Here is a 20,373-nt window from a genome sequence, read left to right on the forward strand (position 1 = left end):
GGGGCGAGCTGAGCAGGTTGCGCTCGCTGACCCCTGTGGCTGTTCCTCCTTCCCCGCAGAGGAGAAGGGGTGAGGAGTGGAGTGGGAGTTGGCGCCCCAGCGGCGGTGAACAGGGTCCTTCTCAGGACCTGTTGGTTCATGTGGTGGATCAGCGCTTATGCCCGGTGCAGTTCCAGTCCTGGGATGGAGCAACGGACAATGCCCAGCCCCTGCCACTCACGGGAGACCCAGGTGGAGCTCCACCAGGCCCAGCTCCAGCCATTGCAACCACCTGGGAAGTGAACCAACTGACGGAAGATCTCTCTCTCTCTCTCTCTCTCTCTCTCTCTCCCTCTCTATCATTCTGCCTTTCAAACAAATAAAATAATCTTTTTTTTTTTTTTTTTTGACAGGCAGAGTGGACAGTGAGAGAGAGACAGAGAGAGAAAGGTCTTCCTTTTGCCGTTGGTTCACCCTCCAATGGCCGCCGCTGCAGCCGGCACACCGCGCTGATCCTGGCAGGAGCCAGGAGCCAGGTGCTTTTCCTGGTCTCCCATGGGGTGCAGGGCCCAAGCACCTGGGCCATCCTCCACTGCACTCCCTGGCCATAGCAGAGAGCTGGCCTGGAAGAGGGGCAACCGGGACAGAATCCGGCGCCCCGACCGGGACTAGAACCCGGTGTGCCGGCGCCGCAAGGTGGAGGATTAGCCTATTGAGCCACGGCGCCGGCCTAAAATAATCTTTTTTAAAAAAACAAAATGCTAAGTGCTAAGTTGGGGGAAGCCATTGGAGAACAGGAGCTATTAGCGCTTGATGTTAGCTCAAGGGCTCAGTGGTAAATTTTGAAATGGACAATTTGACATCCACGCATGGCAAGCTCCGGAACAGGTTCCTGGTCGGAGCCTAGTTTTAAGAAAAGATTAAACCATGATCCTTGAACATCAGCCAAATCCCCTCCACTCCATCACTGAGCTCGGATGGCCCCAGACAACTTATCTCGACCCAGCAAAGCATTTGGCATTTGTTCTTATAGACAAGAAAGAAATGTGAGCTCGATCCTAGTGACCAGGATTTAGACCTGAGTCCCTCCCACCCCTGGGCTGCCTGGCATCGTCCCAGGTGCCTGGAATGGGCAGGGGAAGCCACTCTTCCCCGCAGGCGGCTGCTGGCTGGCGGAGAGCTCCAGTCCAATGGGTGGCTGGAGCAGACTCCAGGCAGTGGTGACAGATTGTAAAGTTGGGTTGAAACCAACAAGGCGAAATTCACCAGGCATGAGAGCTAAATCCTGTGTTGAGGTTCCAAAAAATTGGTTATGTAAGGGGTAGGGCTGTTAGGGGAAATTTTCTGTTAAAAAGCAAGAAAGAGAAAGGAAAAAGGAATGGAGAAACTAGGGAGGAAGGGAGGGAAGGAGGGAGGGAGGGAGGGAGGGGGGAAGAGTGGAGAGAGGGAAGGAAAGAAAGGAGGTGAGAGAGAATCTTGGTTTTGTCCGCAAGACCATTATGAGGACCCCTTAAGTCAGGAGACCCAACCAGGGCACCCAACCCAGAGGATGCCTGCTGTCCGGGTATGCAGTCCCCTCCTGGGCACCACACGGTGTTACGTCACGGAGAGCCAAGAGAGGGGTACAGCCCCAGATCAGAAGGTCGGAAACTGAGTGATGAGAATCAGAAATACGGAAGGGAAGACAGCTTGCCTGGGGTTAGCGCAGGCCCATAGGGGTCTTCAAGGGTGAGGGTCGATGCTGGAGGAAGAGGGAGATGCTGGAGGAAGAGGGAAAAGACCGCTCGTCTCAGGAAGCCAGAACCAGTGGGACCAGCAGCGATGGCAGTTTCTGGCCCCCTGCACCATGTGAGTTGTGACATCCCATTTAAGCCTGGGGGGGGGGGGCACTGCTACCCCCACCCTAGAGGAAGACTGAGGACGGGAAGGCTAAGTTACTCGCCCCTGGCTGAGGAGAGGCAGAAGCTAGACAAGAACCCAGACCTCGCTGATCCCCAGGGGCCGCCCGCTGCCTCCCTGACCCTGTTCACGCAGACGCTCAGCGGCGGAGCGGGGAGTTCTTGCACTTGCCTGACACCCAGGACTACATCACTTTGGGAATATGTTGTAAGCAATAGCTATTCTCCACCCACCCCCAATGTTTGCACCAAATTTCGGGGGCTCTCGAGCCCCTGGAAGCTCCGTGATAGGACCCTGACACGACTCTTGATCGGTACACCGCCTCGCAGCTCGGAGTGCGGGAGCGGGGGTGGGAGACTGCGGGGTGGGCAGAGGGCGGGCAGCGCGAGCGGCTGCGGGCTGAGCGGGGCCGGGAGGGGGCGGCGCCGGGGGCCCGCGGTGTGGGGCGCCGCCTGCAGGGGGCGCTGGCGGGCGGCTCCGGGCGGAGACAATCGCGCCGAGCGGGCGCCGCAGCCGGAGCGGGAGCCCGAGCCGCGCGGCGCAGAGCCGGGGCTGAGCGGCGCCGGCCGAGCGGGGCCGCGCGGGAGCTATGGACCGCTAGGGCCGGGCTGAGCCCCGCGATGCCGCCGCCGAGTGGCCCCAGCGTCCTCGCGCGGCTGCTGCCGCTGCTGGGGCTGCTGCTCGGCGGCGCCTCCCGGGCTCCCGGCAAGTCACCGCCGGAGCCCCCCAGCCCGCAGGGTGAGTCTCGGCCGGGAGGGGCCGCGATCGCGAGCCTGCGCCCCCCGATCAGGCCCCCCGCCCGCCAGCCCCTCTTCGCGGCGCTCGTGAATCGAGCGGACTCTGTTCCTTGGATTTGGGTGGGGGGAGCCAGGCGCCCTGGGGTCGGTGCTGCTGGTGGGGGACGTGGCGTGGGGAAGAGGGAGACCGTCAGGGGCGAGGGTCTCCGGGAGACACAATGAGGAGGGCGGGGGTCTCCGGGCTTGGCGCCGCCGCCCCCTCCCGACTTGTTTTTCTCCCTCCTGGTCCGCGAGGCGCTGCTGCCTGAGCCATTGTCTACCGAAGACACCCGCCCAGAGGCGGGCTGGGGCGGGCGCCGGCTTCGCAGCGCCCCACGGGGCCCTCGTTCCTGACCCCGGCTGGGTGGTGGCGCAGGCATCGGCTGCCACCCTGGGCCCGGACGGGGGCTGGGCGCCTGGAGCTGGATTCGAAGGGGGGAGGGGAGAAGGGGAGTGGGTGAGGCTGTGGGCGGGACTGACTGCTCTAATGGGGTTCTCCGCCCTGGAGCCCGCCAGCCCCCAGCCCGCCCCCCAGGTTTAGAATTTGGGGTGCACAAAAATAAAGGCCGACCGGCCCGTGACGGAGGAGGGGTTGCAGCTGAGAGAGCTCTGAGAAGAGGGGGTGTCGTGATTCTGGGCTCACGGTGCAGGGCAGGGCTGTGGTGGCAGAGCCATGCTGAGCTGGCTAGCAGGCTGTGGGCAGTGCCAGCTCAGAGGGCAGGTGCCTGGGTCCCTGTCCCCTGCCTGCCCCCAGATCACCCCCTCCTCATCTCAGCTCCCAGCACCTCCCCAGGCCCAGGTGGGTGTGTGCAGTGGGGGTGGGGCCGGCTCCTGCAAGGGAGACGGTGGGAGAATGAGACCATGGCTGCACCCCTGAGCTCTGCACCCACCCCCCAGCCTCCTGCCCACCCCCTCACTACTGCTCTCCCCTCTCCTGCCTGTGGGAACCATGTTCTCCCCCACCCCCTCCCAACCAAGGATCTGGCAGGAAAGGCAGGGGGTGGGGGTCTGGACGACGGAGGTGGGGTCCGGATGAAGGAAGGGGGTGGGATTTCCTCTGGAACGAGGCAGGGCTGGGGCTGACAGGCGGATCCTGCGCAGAATGTGAGGCTGCGAGGGCTGTGAGGCTGGCCCTCTGCCTCAGTCTCCCTCACTCTCTGGAGGCAGAGAGAAGGCTGGAGCAGGTAGAAGCGCCCTCAGGAAGCCCCTCCCACAAGCCCCATACGCCAAGGGTGTGGGTCCGGGGGGAGAGGATCTGCTAGGCACCTGCCCCCAACTTGGCCCCGATGCCTTCAGCAGGCCTTAGCTGCCCCCGCCCCGTTTGCTTCCCCAACCCTCTCTCCTGAGGCTCTTGTACGCCCAAGACGTTCCCTCTGATGACCAGGTATTCAGACCTCTGGGTCCCTTCTTCCCAGCTGCTCCCAGCCCAGAGTTGGCCTGGGGTGTAGCCAGCCCCTTCCAGCTTCTCAGAATTCCTGCTGGCTGGTGGGGGAGGACCCAAACCGGGGGCTGGTCAAGTGTGTGCGCCCAGCTGGCCAACAGCTGGATGGGATGCCAGGGGCAGGCGCGGCACCGGCCCTGGCACTGGAAACCGGAGCTAAGACACCTGTCACTGTGGAGTGTCAGCCTCCGCTCCTGGCGAGGCCGTCCGAAGGTCTCTCCGTCCCGCTGTGCTCAGCTCTGGACTCCTCCTTCTGAACCTGGACTTGGTTGGCCTCCAGCACCCTGCCCACAGAGCCTGGGGCCTCTGTACCTTCCCAAATCGGACACCCATGACCAGCAGCAAAGCAGCAGCCAGGCACGTTCTGCAGGGAGGGGCCCTGCCAAGTGGGCAGGGGAGGCAGGCGCCACAGGACAGAGGCTGCTGGGGAAGTCTGGGACCAACTCAAGGCCTGCCCCTCCCCCATCACCCATTCTAGATCAGGACTCCACAGGCCCAAGCCTGGCTGGACAGTCCTGGGGCCCGTGGCCAGAGGTGGCCCTGGAAATCCACAGACTTAGGCTTCCCTTCCCAGTTTGCCTTGGGCCTGGGTCGCCCACCACCACCACCACCCCCAGATCGCCTTCCCCTCCTCAGGGCCCCAGCTCCCTGCCTCCTGGGAGGAATGAGGGCGTTGCCATGGCGACCGACTGCCGCTGACCAGCTGGGAGGGGGCAGGCTGGAGATGTGAGAGGAGGGGTCACGGGGCACTTGTTTGGACTGAGGGGTTGGGGCGGTCCTTGAATCTGAAGGGGTGCAGGCTTGTGCCAGCCATCCTGGAAGCGTTTGCGTGATGAGAATGAGCACTTCCCCAGTCCTCCTCACATTCTAGCCCAGCCTCCACCCTCCCTCTCCTCTCCACGGGCAGGCCCCTGGTTCTCCAGGTGCTCCCCCTGCCCCAGCCCTGCCTCCGCTCCTCTCCTGGTCACAAGGGGCCCAGGAGTTAAGAACTGATGTTCCCCAGGCAGACTACTAGGTTCTACTGTGCCAGCATCAGAACCCTGTGAGGCTCAGTCTCCCTGTCTGTGAAATGGGCTGCACATATTTAATCTAACCCAGGGCTCCATTAACTGCAAGATGCACCATTATTTCATGCACCAGCAAGAGTGGAAGAAATGTCATCAGTTGTAATTATGACATCCTCAACCACAGACATGGCCTGAATTCAGAACAGTTAAAATGTAAATGCACAGGTATGTTAGACTTGAGGAAATACGGTCGGTCATTGTACCGGTTTAAACACGGGCTCTGTCAGTGCTGCTTCTCCTTGTGCAAAGCTCTCTGGTCTCAGCCCCAGAGCCTCTCCCAGACAACAGCCCCCGCTGATCTCGCCCCATCCCTCCTCCTCACCCCCTCCCCCCATGTTGCCCACAGAGATCCTGATCAAGGTGCAGGTGTATGTGAGCGGAGAGCTGGTGCCCCTGGCGCGGGCCTCAGTGGACGTGTTTGGGAACCGGACCCTGCTGGCCACTGGCACCACGGACTCAGAGGGTGTGGCCACACTGCCCCTCAGTTACCGCCTGGGCACCTGGGTGCTGGTCGCTGCTGCCCGCCCTGGCTTCCTCACCAACTCTGTACCCTGGCGTGTTGACAAGCTGCCTTGTGAGTGCAGGGGCAGGGGGAGGGGGGACAACAGCTGACCCTCCATCAGCCCCTTCCCAAAATAGGCGCCTCGGGGGTGGAGGGGGCAGGATTTCCAGCAGCTGCTGCCTGGGCTGGGGTATGCAGAGGGCGCGGAGGGAGGTGACACCGCTGGGAGCGCGAAGCAGGGGGCGCGGGGCTGATGGGTCACCCCTCCCACAGTGTATGCGTCCGTCAGCCTCTACCTGCGCCCCGAGCGGCCGGCCACCCTCATCCTCTATGAGGACCTCGTGCACATCCTGCTGGGCTCCCCCGGTAAGGCTGCGCCCTCCCCACCACCCCAGGTCTGGAGAGAAACCTGTGCTCCTTCACATACTGGCTGGGTGCCCTTGGGCAAGTGACTTAACCTCTCTGGGCCATAAAGTGTCCATCTGTAAGATGTGGAAGGACAGTGCCTACATCATCAAGTTGCGGTGCGGATTACGTAACGTCAGCGTGGGAAAGGGCGTGGAAGGCGTTCGGTGACTATTCCCCTGATTGGGCTTCCTTGGGCTTTCTATTCTGGATTCTTACCTCGCTGCCAGCTGTGTCTTCTGTGCACCCACGAGACTTTGCTCTCGCCCACCGGGTGCCTGGCTATCTGTCAGAAGGCCACAGAAGGTCCTTCCACAGGTGTTGGACACCTACCAAGTGGGGAGCCTGGAGCAGCGGCCCTGGGCCGCCCACCAGCTTTGTCGCACCCAGCTCCCACTTCCTTCAGCACGTGTGCTGCGCCAGGCATTGTGGGAGGTGCTGGGAGCAAGGGTGAGGACAAGCAGGCCCGGGGCCTGCTCTGTGGGGGTCTAGACAAGATCACTGCAGGTCTCTGGAAGTTTCCGGAGGACGGGCAGCAGCCGCCGTGGAGGGGGGAGGCCTGGAACGTGTGGCGGTGGCCAGGCTGCCCAGAGAACTCAGTGACGGCGGCAGTCAGATCACGGGCTCTTAGAGCTAAAGGACAGCAAAGCTGCCTTCATCAGAGAGAGGCAGAGGGCCGCCTCCATGGGTAATTCTCAAGGGCCACAGATGGAGGCTTGGAGTAAGGGGACCCCCCCCCAGTGTGCATGCTCAGCCTGAGCCTTTGTCTCTTCACTCTGACCCTGAACCAAGGCAGAGAGAGAGAGATCTGACATCACTAGTTCACTTCCCAAATGGCCACAACCATCGGGGCTGGGCCAAGCCAAAGCCAGGAGCCTGGAGCTCCATCCCCGTCTTCTACTTGGGCCATCATCTGCCGCTTTCCCAGGTGCATTAGCAGAGCAGCTGAGGGTGGAACCGGTACTCTGGTACTGCGGTACTCCAATGGGAGGGTGGTGTCGCAAATGGGAGCTCAACCCATTGCGCCACAATGTCGGCCCCCTGAACTGAGACTTCTAAAAGCCCCTGGAGGTCTCTGAAATGCCAGGTGGCCCTTCTGTTGCCCCCTAGCTCAAAGCCCTCCGATGGCGCCCCCTGCTGTCCAGGGAGAGCCCAGACCTCTGGCACAGCTGCCAGCCCTCCCCCTGGGAGTCCTTTCCCACGGTCTCTCTCGGCTGAGTGGCACTCCCCCGTGGGATGCCACAGGCCTTTCTTGCGCTTGGCTAGCCACGCTCCCAGCCCCTGCATCTGCGGATGGTAGGGGTGGGGGCCCCGGAAGCCGGAAAGCCTGGGCGTCAACCCCGGCTCAAGCGTGGTGACCTTGGACAAACGACCAAACGGCTCGTGCCTCCATGTCTGTGTCTGTAAAATGGGGTTGATACTAAAGGCATCTGCTTTGGGGGCTGTTATGCTAATTAAAAGGGCGAATACTCGCAGAGTGCCCGGCACATTTTAGAGTTTACTAAATGTCGGTTTGACCATACTGTTCTGGAATTCTGCTTATATGTCTGCCCCTCCTACACACACACACACACACACACACACACCACCTAAGCTGTCTAGTGCACTGGCCGCTAGCTACCTGTAGTTACTTAAATTGAAACAATTTTATTAAGAATTCGCCAAATTCCTAGATATTCAAAATGCACCTGCTCCCTCAGTTACCCTGGCTGTCTTTCCCATGAGAACCAAGGTGGGCCCAGCGGGCAGAGCCGACGTCGAACACCCCATCACCGCAGCGAGTTCTACCAGGGGCTGAAAGGACAGCCCCCCCCCGGGTGAACTTGAAGGCAGGAACGGGGTCTCTCTGAGCTCGGCATCCCCGGGCCCAGCCCTGTGCTTGGCACACGCAGACAAGGCGGCTGCTTGAGGATCCCAACCTGCTCCTTGTGTGGGCTTATAAGGAAGCGGCGTTTCAGAGAGAACAAGGGACCCTGAGAGCCACAGGCCAGGCCCAGGACCGCAGCCGCCAGGCCTCTGTCTCTTCCAGCTAACACTCCGTGGGCTGCCCGGCTCTCCTCCCAGCTCACACCCCTCCCTGGCCTCCTCAAGTGGCCTGACCCAGGGCTCCCCTTCTCCTTAAGAAACTTGCTTTCTGGGGCCCGTGCTGTGGCGTAGTGGGTAGAGATGCTCCTGGTTGCTCCGCTTCTGAGCCAGCTCCCTGCTAACGCACCTGGGAGCGTGCTTGGGCCCTGCCACCCATGTGGGACCCTCAGATAAAGCTCCTGGCTCCCGGCTTTGGCTTGGCCCAGCCCTGGTTGTTGCAGCTGTTTGGGAAGTGAACCAGCGGATGGAAGTTCTCTCTCTCTCTCTCTCTCTCAACTCTGCCTTTCAAATAAATAAAATAAATCTGAAAGAAAGAAAGAAAGAGAGAGAGAGAGAGAGAGAGAGAGAGAGAAAGAAAGAAAGAAAGAAAAAGAAAGAAAGAAAGAAAGAAAAAGAAAGGAAGGGAGGAAAAAAGAAAGAGAGAGAGAGAGAGAGAGAAAGAAAGAAAGAAAGAAAGAGAGAGGTAAAGAAAAGAAAGAGAGAAACTTGTTTTCTGCTCTAGCCCTTGGCCAGGCCACTGCAGTCCCTCTCTCCACCCAGGTGCCCACTCGCAGCCCTGGGTGCAGTTCCAGCGCCGCGCTGCCCGCCTGCCTGTCAGCTCCACCTACAGCCAGCTCTGGGCCTCACTGACACCCGCCATCACCCCGCAGGAAATGCGGGCCTTCCCTGCCTTCCTGGGCACTGAGGCCTCCAGCTCAGGTACTCTGGGGGCTGGGTATGGAATGGGTCCCTTCCCCCCGGAATTAGCCCTCAGCTCTGCGTTCTCTTCCTGCAGGCAATGGCTCCTGGCTGGAGCTGATGCCCCTGGCTGCCGTGAGTGTGCACCTGCTGACGGGCAACGGGACAGAGGTGCCACTGTCAGGCCCCATTCACCTGTCCCTGCCCGTGCCCTCAGAGCCTCGCGCCCTCACTGTGGGCACCAGCATTCCAGCCTGGAGGTTTGACCCCAAGAGTGGTAAGTGCCTGGGTGGGGGCAGACACTGGGGCTGGGGGAAGGAAAGTGGCACTGAGATGAGGTGGGGGCGCTGGGCTTGCTGGAACCCCTCCCTCTCGCAGGCCTGTGGGTGCGCAACGGCACTGGGGTGATCCGCAGGGAAGGCCGGCAGCTCCACTGGACCTTCGTCTCCCCGCAGCTGGGGTACTGGGCGGCCGCCATGGCCTCCCCCACGGCTGGTGAGAGCGGGCGCTGGGAGGAAGGGGAGGCCGGGAGCTGAAAGGCGGGAGGCGCGTCCACACCCGAACACAAAGCCCTTGCCGGTCCCAGGGCTGGTCACCATCACGTCCGGCATCCAGGACATTGGCACCTACCACACCATCTTCCTGCTGACCATCCTGGCGGCCCTGGCTCTGCTGGTGCTCATTCTGCTGTGTCTGCTCATCTACTACTGCCGGTGAGTGTGCCGGGACACCCCCAGCCTCCTCTCCTCGGGCTGACCCAACCTCATCTTCAAGTTCACGGTCCAGTGCAGGGCTGACAGCTCTGTGCTTGGTCTGTGCTGGGCACCGTGGGCCCAAAAGATGCCTAAGACACACAGTCAGGTCCTCAGGGCACTGACCAGAAAGGCCACATGTGCACGGGGGCCCTTCTGAGGTTCTCCTCCAAATGTACCCCAAGGGAGGTCGCTGGCCAGGCCCCCACAACGCCTAAGCTCTTCCCACAGCCCCGCCGGGGCCCCCCTCGCCACGTCTCCTGCACGTCCCGGCCCCAAGCTGCCGCAGCAGGGTTAGGAAGCTACCCCAGCCCTCACCCTCCTGGGGGTACCTCTCTACTCCACCCCCCTCCAGGAGGCGCTGCCTGAAGCCGAGGCAACAGCACCGCAAGCTGCAGCTCTCCGGGCCCTCCGACGGCAACAAACGAGACCAGGCCACCTCGATGTCCCAGCTGCACCTCATCTGCGGGGGACCCCTGGAGCCCGCCTCGCCAGGGGACCCCGAGGCCCCGCCTCCAGGCCCCCTCCACTCGGCTTTCTCCAGCTCCCGGGACTTGGCCGCTTCCCGGGACGACTTCTTCCGCGCCAAGCCGCGCGCGGCCAGCCGCCCGGCCGCTGAGCCTGCGGGTGCCCGCGGGGCTGAGGGCGCTGGGCTCAAGGGCGCCCGCTCCGTCGAGGGGCTGGAGCCGGGCCTGGAGGAGTACCGGCGGGGCCCGGCGGGGGGCGCGGCCTTTCTGCACGAGCCGCCGTCGCCGCCGCCGCCCTTCGACCACTACCTGAGCCACAAGGGGGCTGCCGAGAGCAAGACGCCCGACTTCCTGCTGTCGCAGTCGGTGGACCAGCTGGCGCGGCCGCCGTCGCTCGGCCAGGCCGGGCCGCTCATCTTCTGCGGCTCCATCGACCACCTCAAGGACAACGTCTACCGCAACGTCATGCCCACGCTGGTGATCCCCGCGCACTACGTGCGCCTCGGCGCCGAGGCGGGCGCCGCGGGGGTGGGCGACGAGGCCGCCCCGCCCGAGGGCACGGCCCCCGGCCCAGCGCGCGCCTTTCCCCAGCCCGACCCCCAGCGCCCGCTGATGCCGGGCCACGCGGGCGCGGCGGCCGAGGCCGGAGGGGCTGGCGGCGGCGAGGGCTGGGGGGGCGGGCGCTCGGCGCCCGTCAGCGGCTCCGTCACTATCCCGGTGCTGTTCAACGAGTCCACCATGGCGCAGCTCAACGGCGAGCTGCAGGCGCTGACCGAGAAGAAGCTGCTGGAACTGGGCGTGAAGCCGCACCCGCGCGCCTGGTTCGTGTCCCTCGACGGCCGCTCCAACTCGCAGGTGCGCCACTCCTACATCGACCTGCAGGCGGGCGGCGGGGGCCGCAGCACCGACGCCAGCCTGGACTCGGGCGTCGACGTGCACGAGGCGCGGCCCGCGCGCCGGCGGCCCCCGCGGGAGGAGCGGGAGCGCGCGCCGCCCGCCGCGTCCCAGCCGCCGCCGCCGCCGCCCCCGCCGCCGCCCGCGCCCCCGCGCCTGGCGCTCAGCGAGGACACGGAGCCGAGCAGCAGCGAGAGCCGCACGGGCCTCTGCTCCCCGGAGGACAACTCTCTGACGCCGCTGCTGGACGAGGTGGCGGCGCCCGAGGGCCGGGCGGCCACGGTGCCCCGGGGCCGGGGCCGCAGTCGCGGGGACAGCTCCCGCAGCAGCGCCAGCGAGCTGCGGCGCGACTCGCTCACCAGCCCCGAGGACGAGCTGGGGGCGGAGGCGGGCGACGAGGCGGGCGACAAGAAGAGCCCGTGGCAGCGGCGGGAGGAGCGGCCGCTCATGGTGTTCAACGTCAAGTAGCGCCCGCGCCCGGGCTGCGCGCCCCGGGGGCCCGTGGGGGCCCGCGCTCGCAGCCCCCTCCCCGGGCCGGGGGCCGGCGGAGCTGTCCCGTGGTATGTGTCTTGGGAGAGGGAGCCTGGGTCGGCCTCCAGCCCCGCGCTGGGAGGTGCAGGGGAGGAGGGCTGGGGGGGTTGGGGGCTGTACATAGAGAGCTCTGTTGGGGGACAGCAGGCGGGGCGACCTGGCCTCAGCTGCTCGTGTGAGGGCTAGGAAGGGAGGGGGCGTTCTCTGCGGACCCCTGGGAGGGGAGGGTGCTGCTTGCCACCTCTGGGCCATGCCGTCCCGGGGCTGGTGCCGGGGCAGTTCTGGGGGGCTGGGGGCGAATGGGGATGGGGCCGTGGCAAGCAACAGCAAATACACAAGTGGTGAGGGAAACACGTGTGTGTGTTTCTGTGGGGGCGGGGGCGGGGGTGGGAGGCAGGGTGGCCAAATCAGACGCGGTGAAGAAAGTGTACAAACTTTATTGGAGCGCACACACATGTACACACACACACACACACACACCCCTGTGGAAAAGGGACAGCACCTGACCACAGGGTCCACAGAAATCGGGGGAGGGGATGGCAGCTTGTTTGGTGGCTTCTGCCCCAGCCCCCCTTCTGACAGGATCCCGGGTGGGGAGAGCTGGGTGGAGGAAGAGGCGCTGGGGAGGCCTGAGCAGTGGGCACCCTCCGGGCAGGACCCCGAGGGCTGCCAAGTGTTTCCGGTCCTCAGTCCCTCACAACAGCTGCTGGGGCGCCAGCTCTCTCGGTGGGGCGTCCCAGCGCAGGTTCCCCCAGCGCACACACTTGGTGCCCTTGGCCTTACAGTGGAAGCCGGCGGGACAGCAGTGCTGCCGGTCTGCACAGCAGGAGCCCTGGGCGGTCAGAGAGAGGGCGACAGGGTTAGACGGGGCGGGCCCTGGTGGGCACCCAAACCCAGCCCCAGGGGTGGGGGTGGCGCTGACCTGGGGGTAGGGACAGCAGGCCCAGCCGCCTTGGCGGTCCCGGCAGCACGTCTGGTTATCGTGGCAGAAGCGTCCTTGCCCACACGCCACGTCCCGCACACCCTCGCGCGGGCCGGGCAGCAGGAGTGCCGCCGCGGCATGGGCGGCCTCCACCTCCTTCTCGCAGGACCGGGCCTTCACGTTGCACGTGTAGCCGGCCGGGCAGCAGTGCTGGCGGTCCTCACAGCACACGGCCTGCGGCGACAGAACGGCATGACGTCCCTGTCCCCACGCGGGCCGCAGCCTCCCCAGCCTGGGGTGGGCAGGCGGGCACTCACATGGGGCAGCTGGCAGCAGGCCCAGCCCCCGCCGAGGCTCGGGCAGCAGGTCTGCCCCACCGGGCAGCTGGTGTGCTGGTCACAGCCGATGTCCCGGGGGTGGGACAGGGACGCCTGGCGGGCAGGCGTCTTCTGCAGCCCGGCCACCGTCTCGTTCTGCCGCCGACACCGCCCCTCGGCCGTGCACGTGTGGCCCTGCGGGCAGCAGTGCTGGTGGTCCTGACAGCAGACGGCCTGGGGGGCGGGCAGGAAAGGGTGGTCCAGGGAGCTACCACGGGGGACATGGTGGCCCCAGCCACCTCTCCTGCTCACAGCCCCTCCGGCTGGGGAGAGCTCAGCTGGGTGCTGCCGTGGCCTAGGCAGAGGGCAGGAAGAGGCAACACGAGCCTGGCCACCCACTGGCCCAGGCCAAGACACCATCCCCGCCCCCACAGCCACACTGTACCGCTGGGACAGGACAGCAGCCCCACTGAGCCTGGCCACCCACTGGCCCAGGCCAAGACACCGTCCCCGCCCCCAGGCCACACTGTACCGCTGGGACAGGACAGCAGCCCCACTGCCCCGACGCGAGCTGGCAGCAGGTGCTGAAGACGGGGCAGCTGGCGAGGTGATCACAGGGGACCCCGCTCCTCCAGGCTGGGGGCTCTGGCACGCTCACGGGGGCTGGGACCTTCTCCATCCACGGCACCTGGCGGGGCCCCAGCTCACAGGTGCCTTTCTCCGTGTGACACTTAAAGCCCTCTGGACAGCAGTGTATGTGGTCCTCACAGCACACAGCCTGGAGTGGACGGACAAGGGCCAGCAGTGACAGGGGCCTAGCTGAATGCCACCCTCCGGCTCGGCCCAGCCCGCCCACTGCTCCTCGGTACCTGCGTGAAGGGGCAGCAGCCCCAGGCCCCTGACGCTAGGCGGCAGCAGGTGTAGCCATCCGGGCAGCTCACCTCCTGGTCGCACTTGACATCCTGCACTGCGGGCACACAGGACAGGTCAGCAGTGGCCCTGGCGACCCTGCGGTGCCCGCCTTTGCCAGCTGCACAGACAGCGCCACCCCACAGTGATCCTGGGGCAGGGCCCAGTGTGGAGGGAAGGGGCTGCACCTGGCTGGCCCCTCCACGTGGCCACAGCACCCCACCCCAGGAACAGCTTGGGAGAGCCCCTGTTTGTGGGGCAGGGGACTGAGGTCTGGGGCCTGCCTGTTACCTGTGCGTGCCGGCAGCTTCGTGAGCAGCTCTGTAGCGTTCTCCTTGGAGAGGCATTTACTCTGGACCAGGTCGCACACGGTGTCCTGGGGACAGCAGTGCTGGTGATCGGAGCAGCAGATGGCCTGGGTGGGGACGAGGGTGTATCTTGGTGACTGCCAGCTTGTACGGAGCACAGGGAGCAGACAGGCTGAGGGCTGGCACTGTCTCCAGTCTCCACTAGGGGGCAGCATGAGTCCTGAGTCCCTCGGGCTCCCTGCAACCACGGAGGCCAGCCCCAGCCCTGGAGACCCCGGGCAAGTAGCCCGTGCAGCCAGCTGGCCGTGAGTACGCGGCCCCTCACTCACATTGGGCATTGGACAGCAGCCGTACTTCCCACTGGGCAGCTCACAGCAGGTAGAGTCGTCAGGGCACCGGGAGCGTCCGTCAGGGCACAGGACGGAGGTGGGCGAAGCCACTAACGGCACTGGAGGAGGAGCCAGGTGTGAGGGGGCCCAGACCGGGCGCTTTCTCCAGCAGGGCCTCCCATGGTGCCCCGCTGCTCCTCACCTAGGCTGTTGGTCCTCCGTGCAGGGGTCTTCTTGGCCAGCGGCTGGGTGCCTGTGGCCATGATGCAGCGGGTATGAGCCAGGTCACAGACGGCGCCATGGGGGCAGCAGTGTACCCTGTCCTCACAGCAAGATGCCTGAGAAGAGACGGTCCCGATGGGCCTCTGCTCCCACCCAGCCCCCTCCCGGCCCCCTCCCAGCCCCCTCCCAGACCTGTACCTCGGGCATAGGGCAGCAGCCCCAGGAGCCGTCCAACATGACGCAGCACGTGGAGGAGTCTGGGCATTGGAACTGGCTCCCGGGGCACTGGACAGCTCCCAGGGAGTTGTTAGCTGTGGACAGGTAACAAGCAAGCCCCTCAGCGAAGGGCCTTCCCCCGCCCCTCACGAGGACACGCAGGCCCAGTGATCTCCCAGGCTCCCCCATACACCCCTGCCCCCGAAGCCAGTCCCTGCCCCAGCAAGATGACATAGGGCAGGGCAGCCACAGACAGCAGGTCGGCATTCAAACAGTACGGCCCCCGCCCGCCCCGCCCCGCCCCGCCCCGCAGTGCCTGCAGCTGGGCCTGGAGCCCCGCATTCTCTCCTGCCCCTCCTCTCGCCCCCTCTGCCCAGAGCAGTCAGGGAGGTCGCATAGGGCAGATGCCGCATGACGAGGACACGAGGGCAAGACACAGGGCCACTCCGCTGGCCGGGCTCCGGGCCCACCGGCCCTCCCCTGTGCCCCTGCCGCACCTGCCGCCCGGAAGCAGGCTCGCCCATCCGCGCTGCAGTGGAAGCCCCGAGGGCAGCAGTGACGGCCATCCGCGCAGGACACAGCCTGTGGGACACAGAGGCGCCTGCGTCGGGATGGCCCTCCTACCCGAGGGGGCGGGGGGCGGGAGGCAGGCAGGCAAAGTGCAAAGGCAGCTCCGAGCCCCTCCACTGCATAAGCGGTGCCCTCACCTCCGGAAAGGGGCAGCAGCTGGAGGTGCCCGAGACGGTGAGGACGCAGGAGGCGCCGTGGGTGCAGTGGGCACCCACCTGGCAGGGTCTGCCCAGACGCCTGCTCAGTGTCGGGGGCCATTTGTCCTGCAAAGAGAGGCCAGAGAATAGACCGAAGGCCTCTGCCCGCCTTGGGAAGGCTCTTAGCCGGGCACTCACCGGCACGTGGCTGCAGCAGCTGTAGCCGGCTCCTCCAGGGTCCAGGCAGCAGGCCTCGGGGCAGCGCTGACCGTCGGGGCACTGTGTTCCAGCGACCAGCCCTGCCATGACGGCCACCCAGCTCACCAGGGCCCACATGGTCTGCCTGCGAACACCAACGGGCACCTGTCAACCAGCTGAAGTCCAGGCCGCCTCAGAGTCTGAAGCCGCTCGCTCAGGCAGCCCCAGGCCGACGTCCAGGCCCGGGAGACCTGGAGCCTGCCTCCCAGCTCCGTCCCGACGCAGAAACGTGTGGCTCGGACGCAGCTTCCTCCCTGTGTGTCATTGCATGTTCCAAGCACGTGACACTCCTGCGTCTCCGTGTGCGAGTGTGCAGACGCGGGCTTGTGAGACGCAGTGTGGATTCTGTGGATGTGATGTGTGGAGACGTGGGCCACCTCGGGGGGGGGGGCTCAGGGCCAGGGGAGAGGATGGGGCTGGGGTACAGGAGGGGCTTCTCCAGGAACATCCAAGGCTCCCCACTCCTCAGCCAGTCCTCCCAACGCTGCACCCACACCTGCCCTTGCTGTGGTCTCGCAGGGCCCAGTGGTCACTTCCTGACACGGACGCCACAGGGTTAAGAAAAGTTGTGAAACAGGAAGTGGCAGCCAGTGGAGACTCGGGTGTCTTCCCCAGGGCTCCCTCACTGCTGCCCGCGGCGGTCCCCACCCCACCCAGGACAGGAGACACGGAGGCAAGGGCAGCTTCCAGATCCCTGTGTGCTGAGGGCCCCCAACACCACCAAGGGCCCTGTCAAGTCCCCAAACACATCACCCATCCCCATGTCTCCTCTGCTGGAAATGAAGCAGCCACATGTGGGCAGAGGCTACTGCGCCCGCTGGGCGGCCCATCTGAGTCAGCGGGAGGAACCGGCCACAGGCTCCTGGGGGAAGCCGCCTCCTGCTACCCACACAAGTCTTTCCCCGGGCTCGGGGCCTGTGCCGCCAACCCAAGAAGCGCTACCCTGCCTCCCGGCCGGGCCGCATGCCTGCCGGGGCACTCCTGGTTGTTTACTGCTTTGCAACCATCATCCAGCGTGAGGAGCACGACCTTTACCCTCAGAGGGAAACTGGAGCCCGAGGCTTTATGGCAGAAGTCCAGCCCCGTGCCAGCTCCAGTGAGAGCGGGCCCTGATGGCTCAGGGCACGCCGGCCCGGGAAGGGACCCCAAACCATGGGAGGGGTGGGCCTGGGGTCCAGGCACAGGCAGGGAATGGAAGTGTTTCCTGCATTTGCTCAAGTACCCCCCCCCGGCCCCCCACACACCTGGAAGGCCACCCCCTGGCTCTCGCGGCCGCAGCCTGGTCCTGGACCGAGCCGCCTGGTCCTGGACCGAGTCCCCAGGTCCGCGCTCGCCCCTCAGCTCCCGGGCAGAGCCCGCGCAGCCGCCTGCACCTGCTTCTCCGTGCCCAGCCCCAGCGCAGGCCGCCAGGTGGGGGCCTGTCTGCCCGGGACTACCCGGCGCCCGTGACCTAGCTGTCGTATCTTCCTCGCCCTGTATCTGGAGTGGGGGGAGTGCAGTGCACGCTCTGGCGAATCCACACGCACGCAGGCGCGCACAGCCCCGGCGATGGGGCGAGGGTCTCCCTCACCCCACCCTCACCCCCGGCCCGGAGAGGACGGAGCCTCTGTAAGCCCCTGGCACCTTCCGCTAAGTGGCACTCCCAACCCCAGGGCCAAGGGGCCAGGAAATTCCCCAAAAGGTGAACTGCGAAGGCGCAGGAAAAAGTGGCGGGGAGAGGCGGAAGTTAGCTCGTGCCGCCCCCCGGCAGAGGAAGTTGGGGAAGAGCCAGACTCCACCCGGGGGTTCAGTCACCTCTCCCCTGTCCCGCTCCAAGCCCCTCTGCGCCCCGGGACAAGCGGCGGGCGGGCGGGCCTCCCCTTCAGGGACCACCCCCCACCCTCACCGCCAGAAGGGGAAGAGCCGGCACCTGCCTGCAGGCGGTGGGGCAGGCTCAAGAATCGGGGGGACTGCGGCTCCCGGGGTTCTGGGAGGCAGAGAAGCCCCCTCGGGTGGGGGTGTCTGCAGTGACTGCTTGCGCCCCCTACCCCCGTGCATCAGAAACCCCTAAAGGAGTTTCCACAAGCGGCTCTTCTCTCGCCTCCGGGCTGAGACGCCAGAGGACCCCTAAGCCCACACCCCCCTCCAAGCCCCTGCGCCGCCGCCCTGCTACCTGCGTCCGCGTCCGCGCTCCCTGGGCAGCAGCCGCGGCTCCCCTCACGGACGCCGGCCCCTCAGCGCGCTGGCCCACCCTCCTCTGTTTCCATTGGCCGGGGATCCCAGATACCGCGCCCCCATTGGCTAGTCCTCGACGTAGAGGCGGGGCCAGCCTGGAAAGCTGTGTTTCTTTTTCTCAATTCAGCCTCCTCCTCCCCTTCCTCTCTCTCCCCACACCCCATTTTCTTGGGATCATGTGATTGGGGAATCATATGACGCCTCGGCCGGGGCTGCCGCTGCCAGCCTCGCAGCCAGCCGCGTGCCGCCGGCGCCTGGAGTTGTGTGCGGGAGGAGGGGCCCGCGTTATTTGTGGACGCTGACCGCCGGCCGGCCGCGCCTCTGCGGGGCGTTCGCGGGCGTTCGCGGGCGCTGGGCGGCGGAGCTTTGTGCACTCCGCTTCTGTTCTTTGAGCCGCCTCGCGTTAAAGGTCGGGCAGCCGAACCCCGAGGGGAGATGAGGGATGGCTGTGGACGCCGAAAGGGGCAGCTCCCAGACCCTCGCCTAAGCGGCCGGGTCAGGCTCAGCGCGCGTGCCGGGTGCCGTGGAGGTGCTGGAGGGAGAGGAGCGAGGGTGGCTCACGCCCGAGAAGGAGGGATTGAAGTCGGCCGTGGGAGCAGTGGCTCGAGCTGAACCCGCGAGGACCTGGGTCGCAGCGGGGGCGGGGCGGGGCGCTGGGAGATCGCACAGGCCCGGAGCCAGGGGGGCGCCCGGCGCGGGTGGGCAGCGAGGGCAAGTGGCTCCTAGCTTCAGTCAGCTCTGCCTTCCAGGAGCGGACACGGCGAGTGAGGAGAGCAGAGATTCCCCAACGGGGGCAGTGTTGCCCACCGGGGACGTTCGCAGCAGCGTCTGGAGACGTCTTGGGGTTGTCACGGCCTCAGGGGTGAGGGGTGTGTTCGCCTCACACCGGGCGTCTTTTCTGTTAGTTTGCACACTTTTTAATGTTCTCGTTTCCCAGCAACAAGCAGTTTTGAAAAGATCGGGGGCTGTGTGCATTGAGGCTTCTAGAAGCGGTCGCACAGATTAAGAGCATTCAATAGGAAAATGGCAGAAGGCAGACTTCTCACAGAAGAACTTAGAAGTCCAGTGCGCTGGGGACGTCGGCGATAGAGGCACAAGGTCCTGGATGCCCTAAGGCGGCCCTCTCCAAGGCCGGCAGTGAGGCTGAGCAGCCGTGCCCTTGCCCTGATTGCTGGCGGCAGGAAGTGTGCAATCGGTTTGCAATGAGCTTGTCCAGTGGTTGCAGCGAGCCCGCGGCACTTCCACGCCCAGGGACAAGGGGACGTGAGAGGCAGACGTCCGGGCTCATGGAAACGTTTGCCACCGGGGGTCAGGCCCGACGCGTCCCTTCCCCGAGCCTCCCACGGGCCCCTGACCAGGCCTGTGGCTCCCTCACCCAGCCACCCTGGCCTCCCTCCCTTTCACGTTTGCTATCACTCCCTCCATCTCCGCAGACCGTTCTCTCCTCCCCCACCTAGGCACCCCAGCGTCCCGGTCCCTCGGCCGCCTGGTGCTGCGTGGTTGCAAGCTGAGGCCCCTCTGCAGACCCCTGGCTGCCTCCCACCTGCCTGCTCTTCCTACTCCAAGGGCCTCGGCCACTTCCCTGCAAGTCCTGGTCCTCGGCCTGACTCCAGGGTGGGCACCCCGCCCTTGACCTCACAGGCCACTTTGGCAGCACTGGGTGGCAGGGAGGGGCGTGGAGCGAGCCTCTGTCCTAGGGAATGAGCATCTTCTCCCCTTCCTTCACTCCTCCCCCCCTCCTCCTCCCACTCCTCCCCCTCCTCCTCCTCCCCCCCCCCTCTTCTCTCCCTGCTTCCCTCTCCTCTGTCTTTCATCTCCTTTTTCCCTGCACTGCATGTGGGGCACTGGACATGTGTGGAGCAGCAGAAAGTTCCCAACCCCACCCCAGGACCTGCGCCCCAATTCCCCCCTGCCACCCTGAGCCTCTCTCCTCCCACTTCCAGAAGTGCAGAACTGGCGGTGACTGGGACTCCCTGGCCTCTGGCCGAGGCCTCAGTCCCCTCTCCGGAGCCTGGGGCCGCGGTGTGACTCACCCCGACCCGCATGCCTCCTTGGGGCCGAGCCCAGCCGCCGCAGTCCAGGGCCTGATGACTCCATGACTCGGGCAGGTGCCTCGGAAACTTGGGCAACAATAGCTCACTGAGGGCTGACTCAGGCAGGAAGGGCAGGGGTGGGGGCAGGGGGGCTGGCTATTTTTGCGCCCTCTCTGCAGCCCCAGCCTTCCAGGGTTGCCAGACTGAGCAGAGAACAGTACAAGATGCACAGTTACAACTGAATTTCAGATACAGGATTGACAACCCAATATTGCGTGGGTATTCTTTTTTTAAAAAAAAAAAAGATTTAATTTGGCCGGCGCTGCGGCTCACTAGGCTAATCCTCCACCTTGCGGCGCCAGCACACCGGGTTCTAGTCCCGGTCAGGGCGCCGGATTCTGTCCCAGTTGCCCCTCTGCCAGGCCAGCTCTCTGCTATGGCCAGGGAGTGCAGTGGAGGATG

General features: G+C 65.2%; 2 protein-coding genes across 2 annotated transcripts; one reads left to right on the forward strand and one right to left on the reverse strand.

The window, feature by feature from the left end:
• The first annotated feature begins 2,357 nt into the window (after positions 1–2,357).
• On the forward strand, positions 2,358–11,827 carry FAM171A2 (family with sequence similarity 171 member A2). Its single transcript, XM_008271581.3, has 8 exons — positions 2,358–2,616; positions 5,509–5,736; positions 5,938–6,030; positions 8,695–8,853; positions 8,930–9,109; positions 9,211–9,327; positions 9,419–9,545; positions 9,940–11,827. Exons 1-8 carry the CDS (start codon positions 2,499–2,501, stop codon positions 11,411–11,413), a joined length of 2,496 nt encoding a protein of 831 aa, XP_008269803.2. The 5' UTR covers positions 2,358–2,498; the 3' UTR covers positions 11,414–11,827.
• A 70-nt stretch (positions 11,828–11,897) lies between these two features.
• Positions 11,898–17,969, reverse strand: GRN (granulin precursor). Its single transcript, XM_008271579.4, has 13 exons — positions 17,817–17,969; positions 15,605–15,749; positions 15,407–15,532; positions 15,197–15,281; positions 14,682–14,794; positions 14,464–14,599; positions 14,262–14,380; positions 13,916–14,039; positions 13,585–13,682; positions 13,248–13,493; positions 12,716–12,949; positions 12,399–12,632; positions 11,898–12,308 (listed from the first exon to the last, which is right to left on the reverse strand). Exons 2-13 carry the CDS (start codon positions 15,740–15,742, stop codon positions 12,171–12,173), a joined length of 1,791 nt encoding a protein of 596 aa, XP_008269801.1. The 5' UTR covers positions 15,743–15,749; positions 17,817–17,969; the 3' UTR covers positions 11,898–12,170.
• Positions 17,970–20,373: the final 2,404 nt, after the last annotated feature.

Source organism: Oryctolagus cuniculus, chromosome 17 (assembly GCF_964237555.1).
Source record: "Oryctolagus cuniculus chromosome 17, mOryCun1.1, whole genome shotgun sequence".
NCBI lineage: Eukaryota > Metazoa > Chordata > Mammalia > Lagomorpha > Leporidae > Oryctolagus > Oryctolagus cuniculus.

What these genes read in the sequence shown, in the direction of transcription:
- FAM171A2 (XM_008271581.3), top strand. Translation starts at nt 2,499, where the DNA reads ATGCCGCCGCCGAGTGGCCCCAGCGTCCTCGCGCGGCTGCTGCCGCTG. An exon ending in GGAGCCCCCCAGCCCGCAGG is followed by an intron (nt 2,617 to 5,508) that starts GTGAGTCTCGGC and finishes TGTTGCCCACAG; the next exon opens with AGATCCTGATCAAGGTGCAG. An exon ending in GCGTGTTGACAAGCTGCCTT is followed by an intron (nt 5,737 to 5,937) that starts GTGAGTGCAGGG and finishes CCCCTCCCACAG; the next exon opens with TGTATGCGTCCGTCAGCCTC.
- GRN (XM_008271579.4), bottom strand. Translation starts at nt 15,742, where the DNA reads ATGTGGGCCCTGGTGAGCTGGGTGGCCGTCATGGCAGGGCTGGTCGCT. An exon ending in ACGGAGGACCAACAGCCTAG is followed by an intron (nt 14,381 to 14,463) that starts GTGAGGAGCAGC and finishes CTCCTCCTCCAG; the next exon opens with TGCCGTTAGTGGCTTCGCCC. An exon ending in CCTGCTGCCAGCTGCCCCAT is followed by an intron (nt 12,633 to 12,715) that starts GTGAGTGCCCGC and finishes CTGTCGCCGCAG; the next exon opens with GCCGTGTGCTGTGAGGACCG.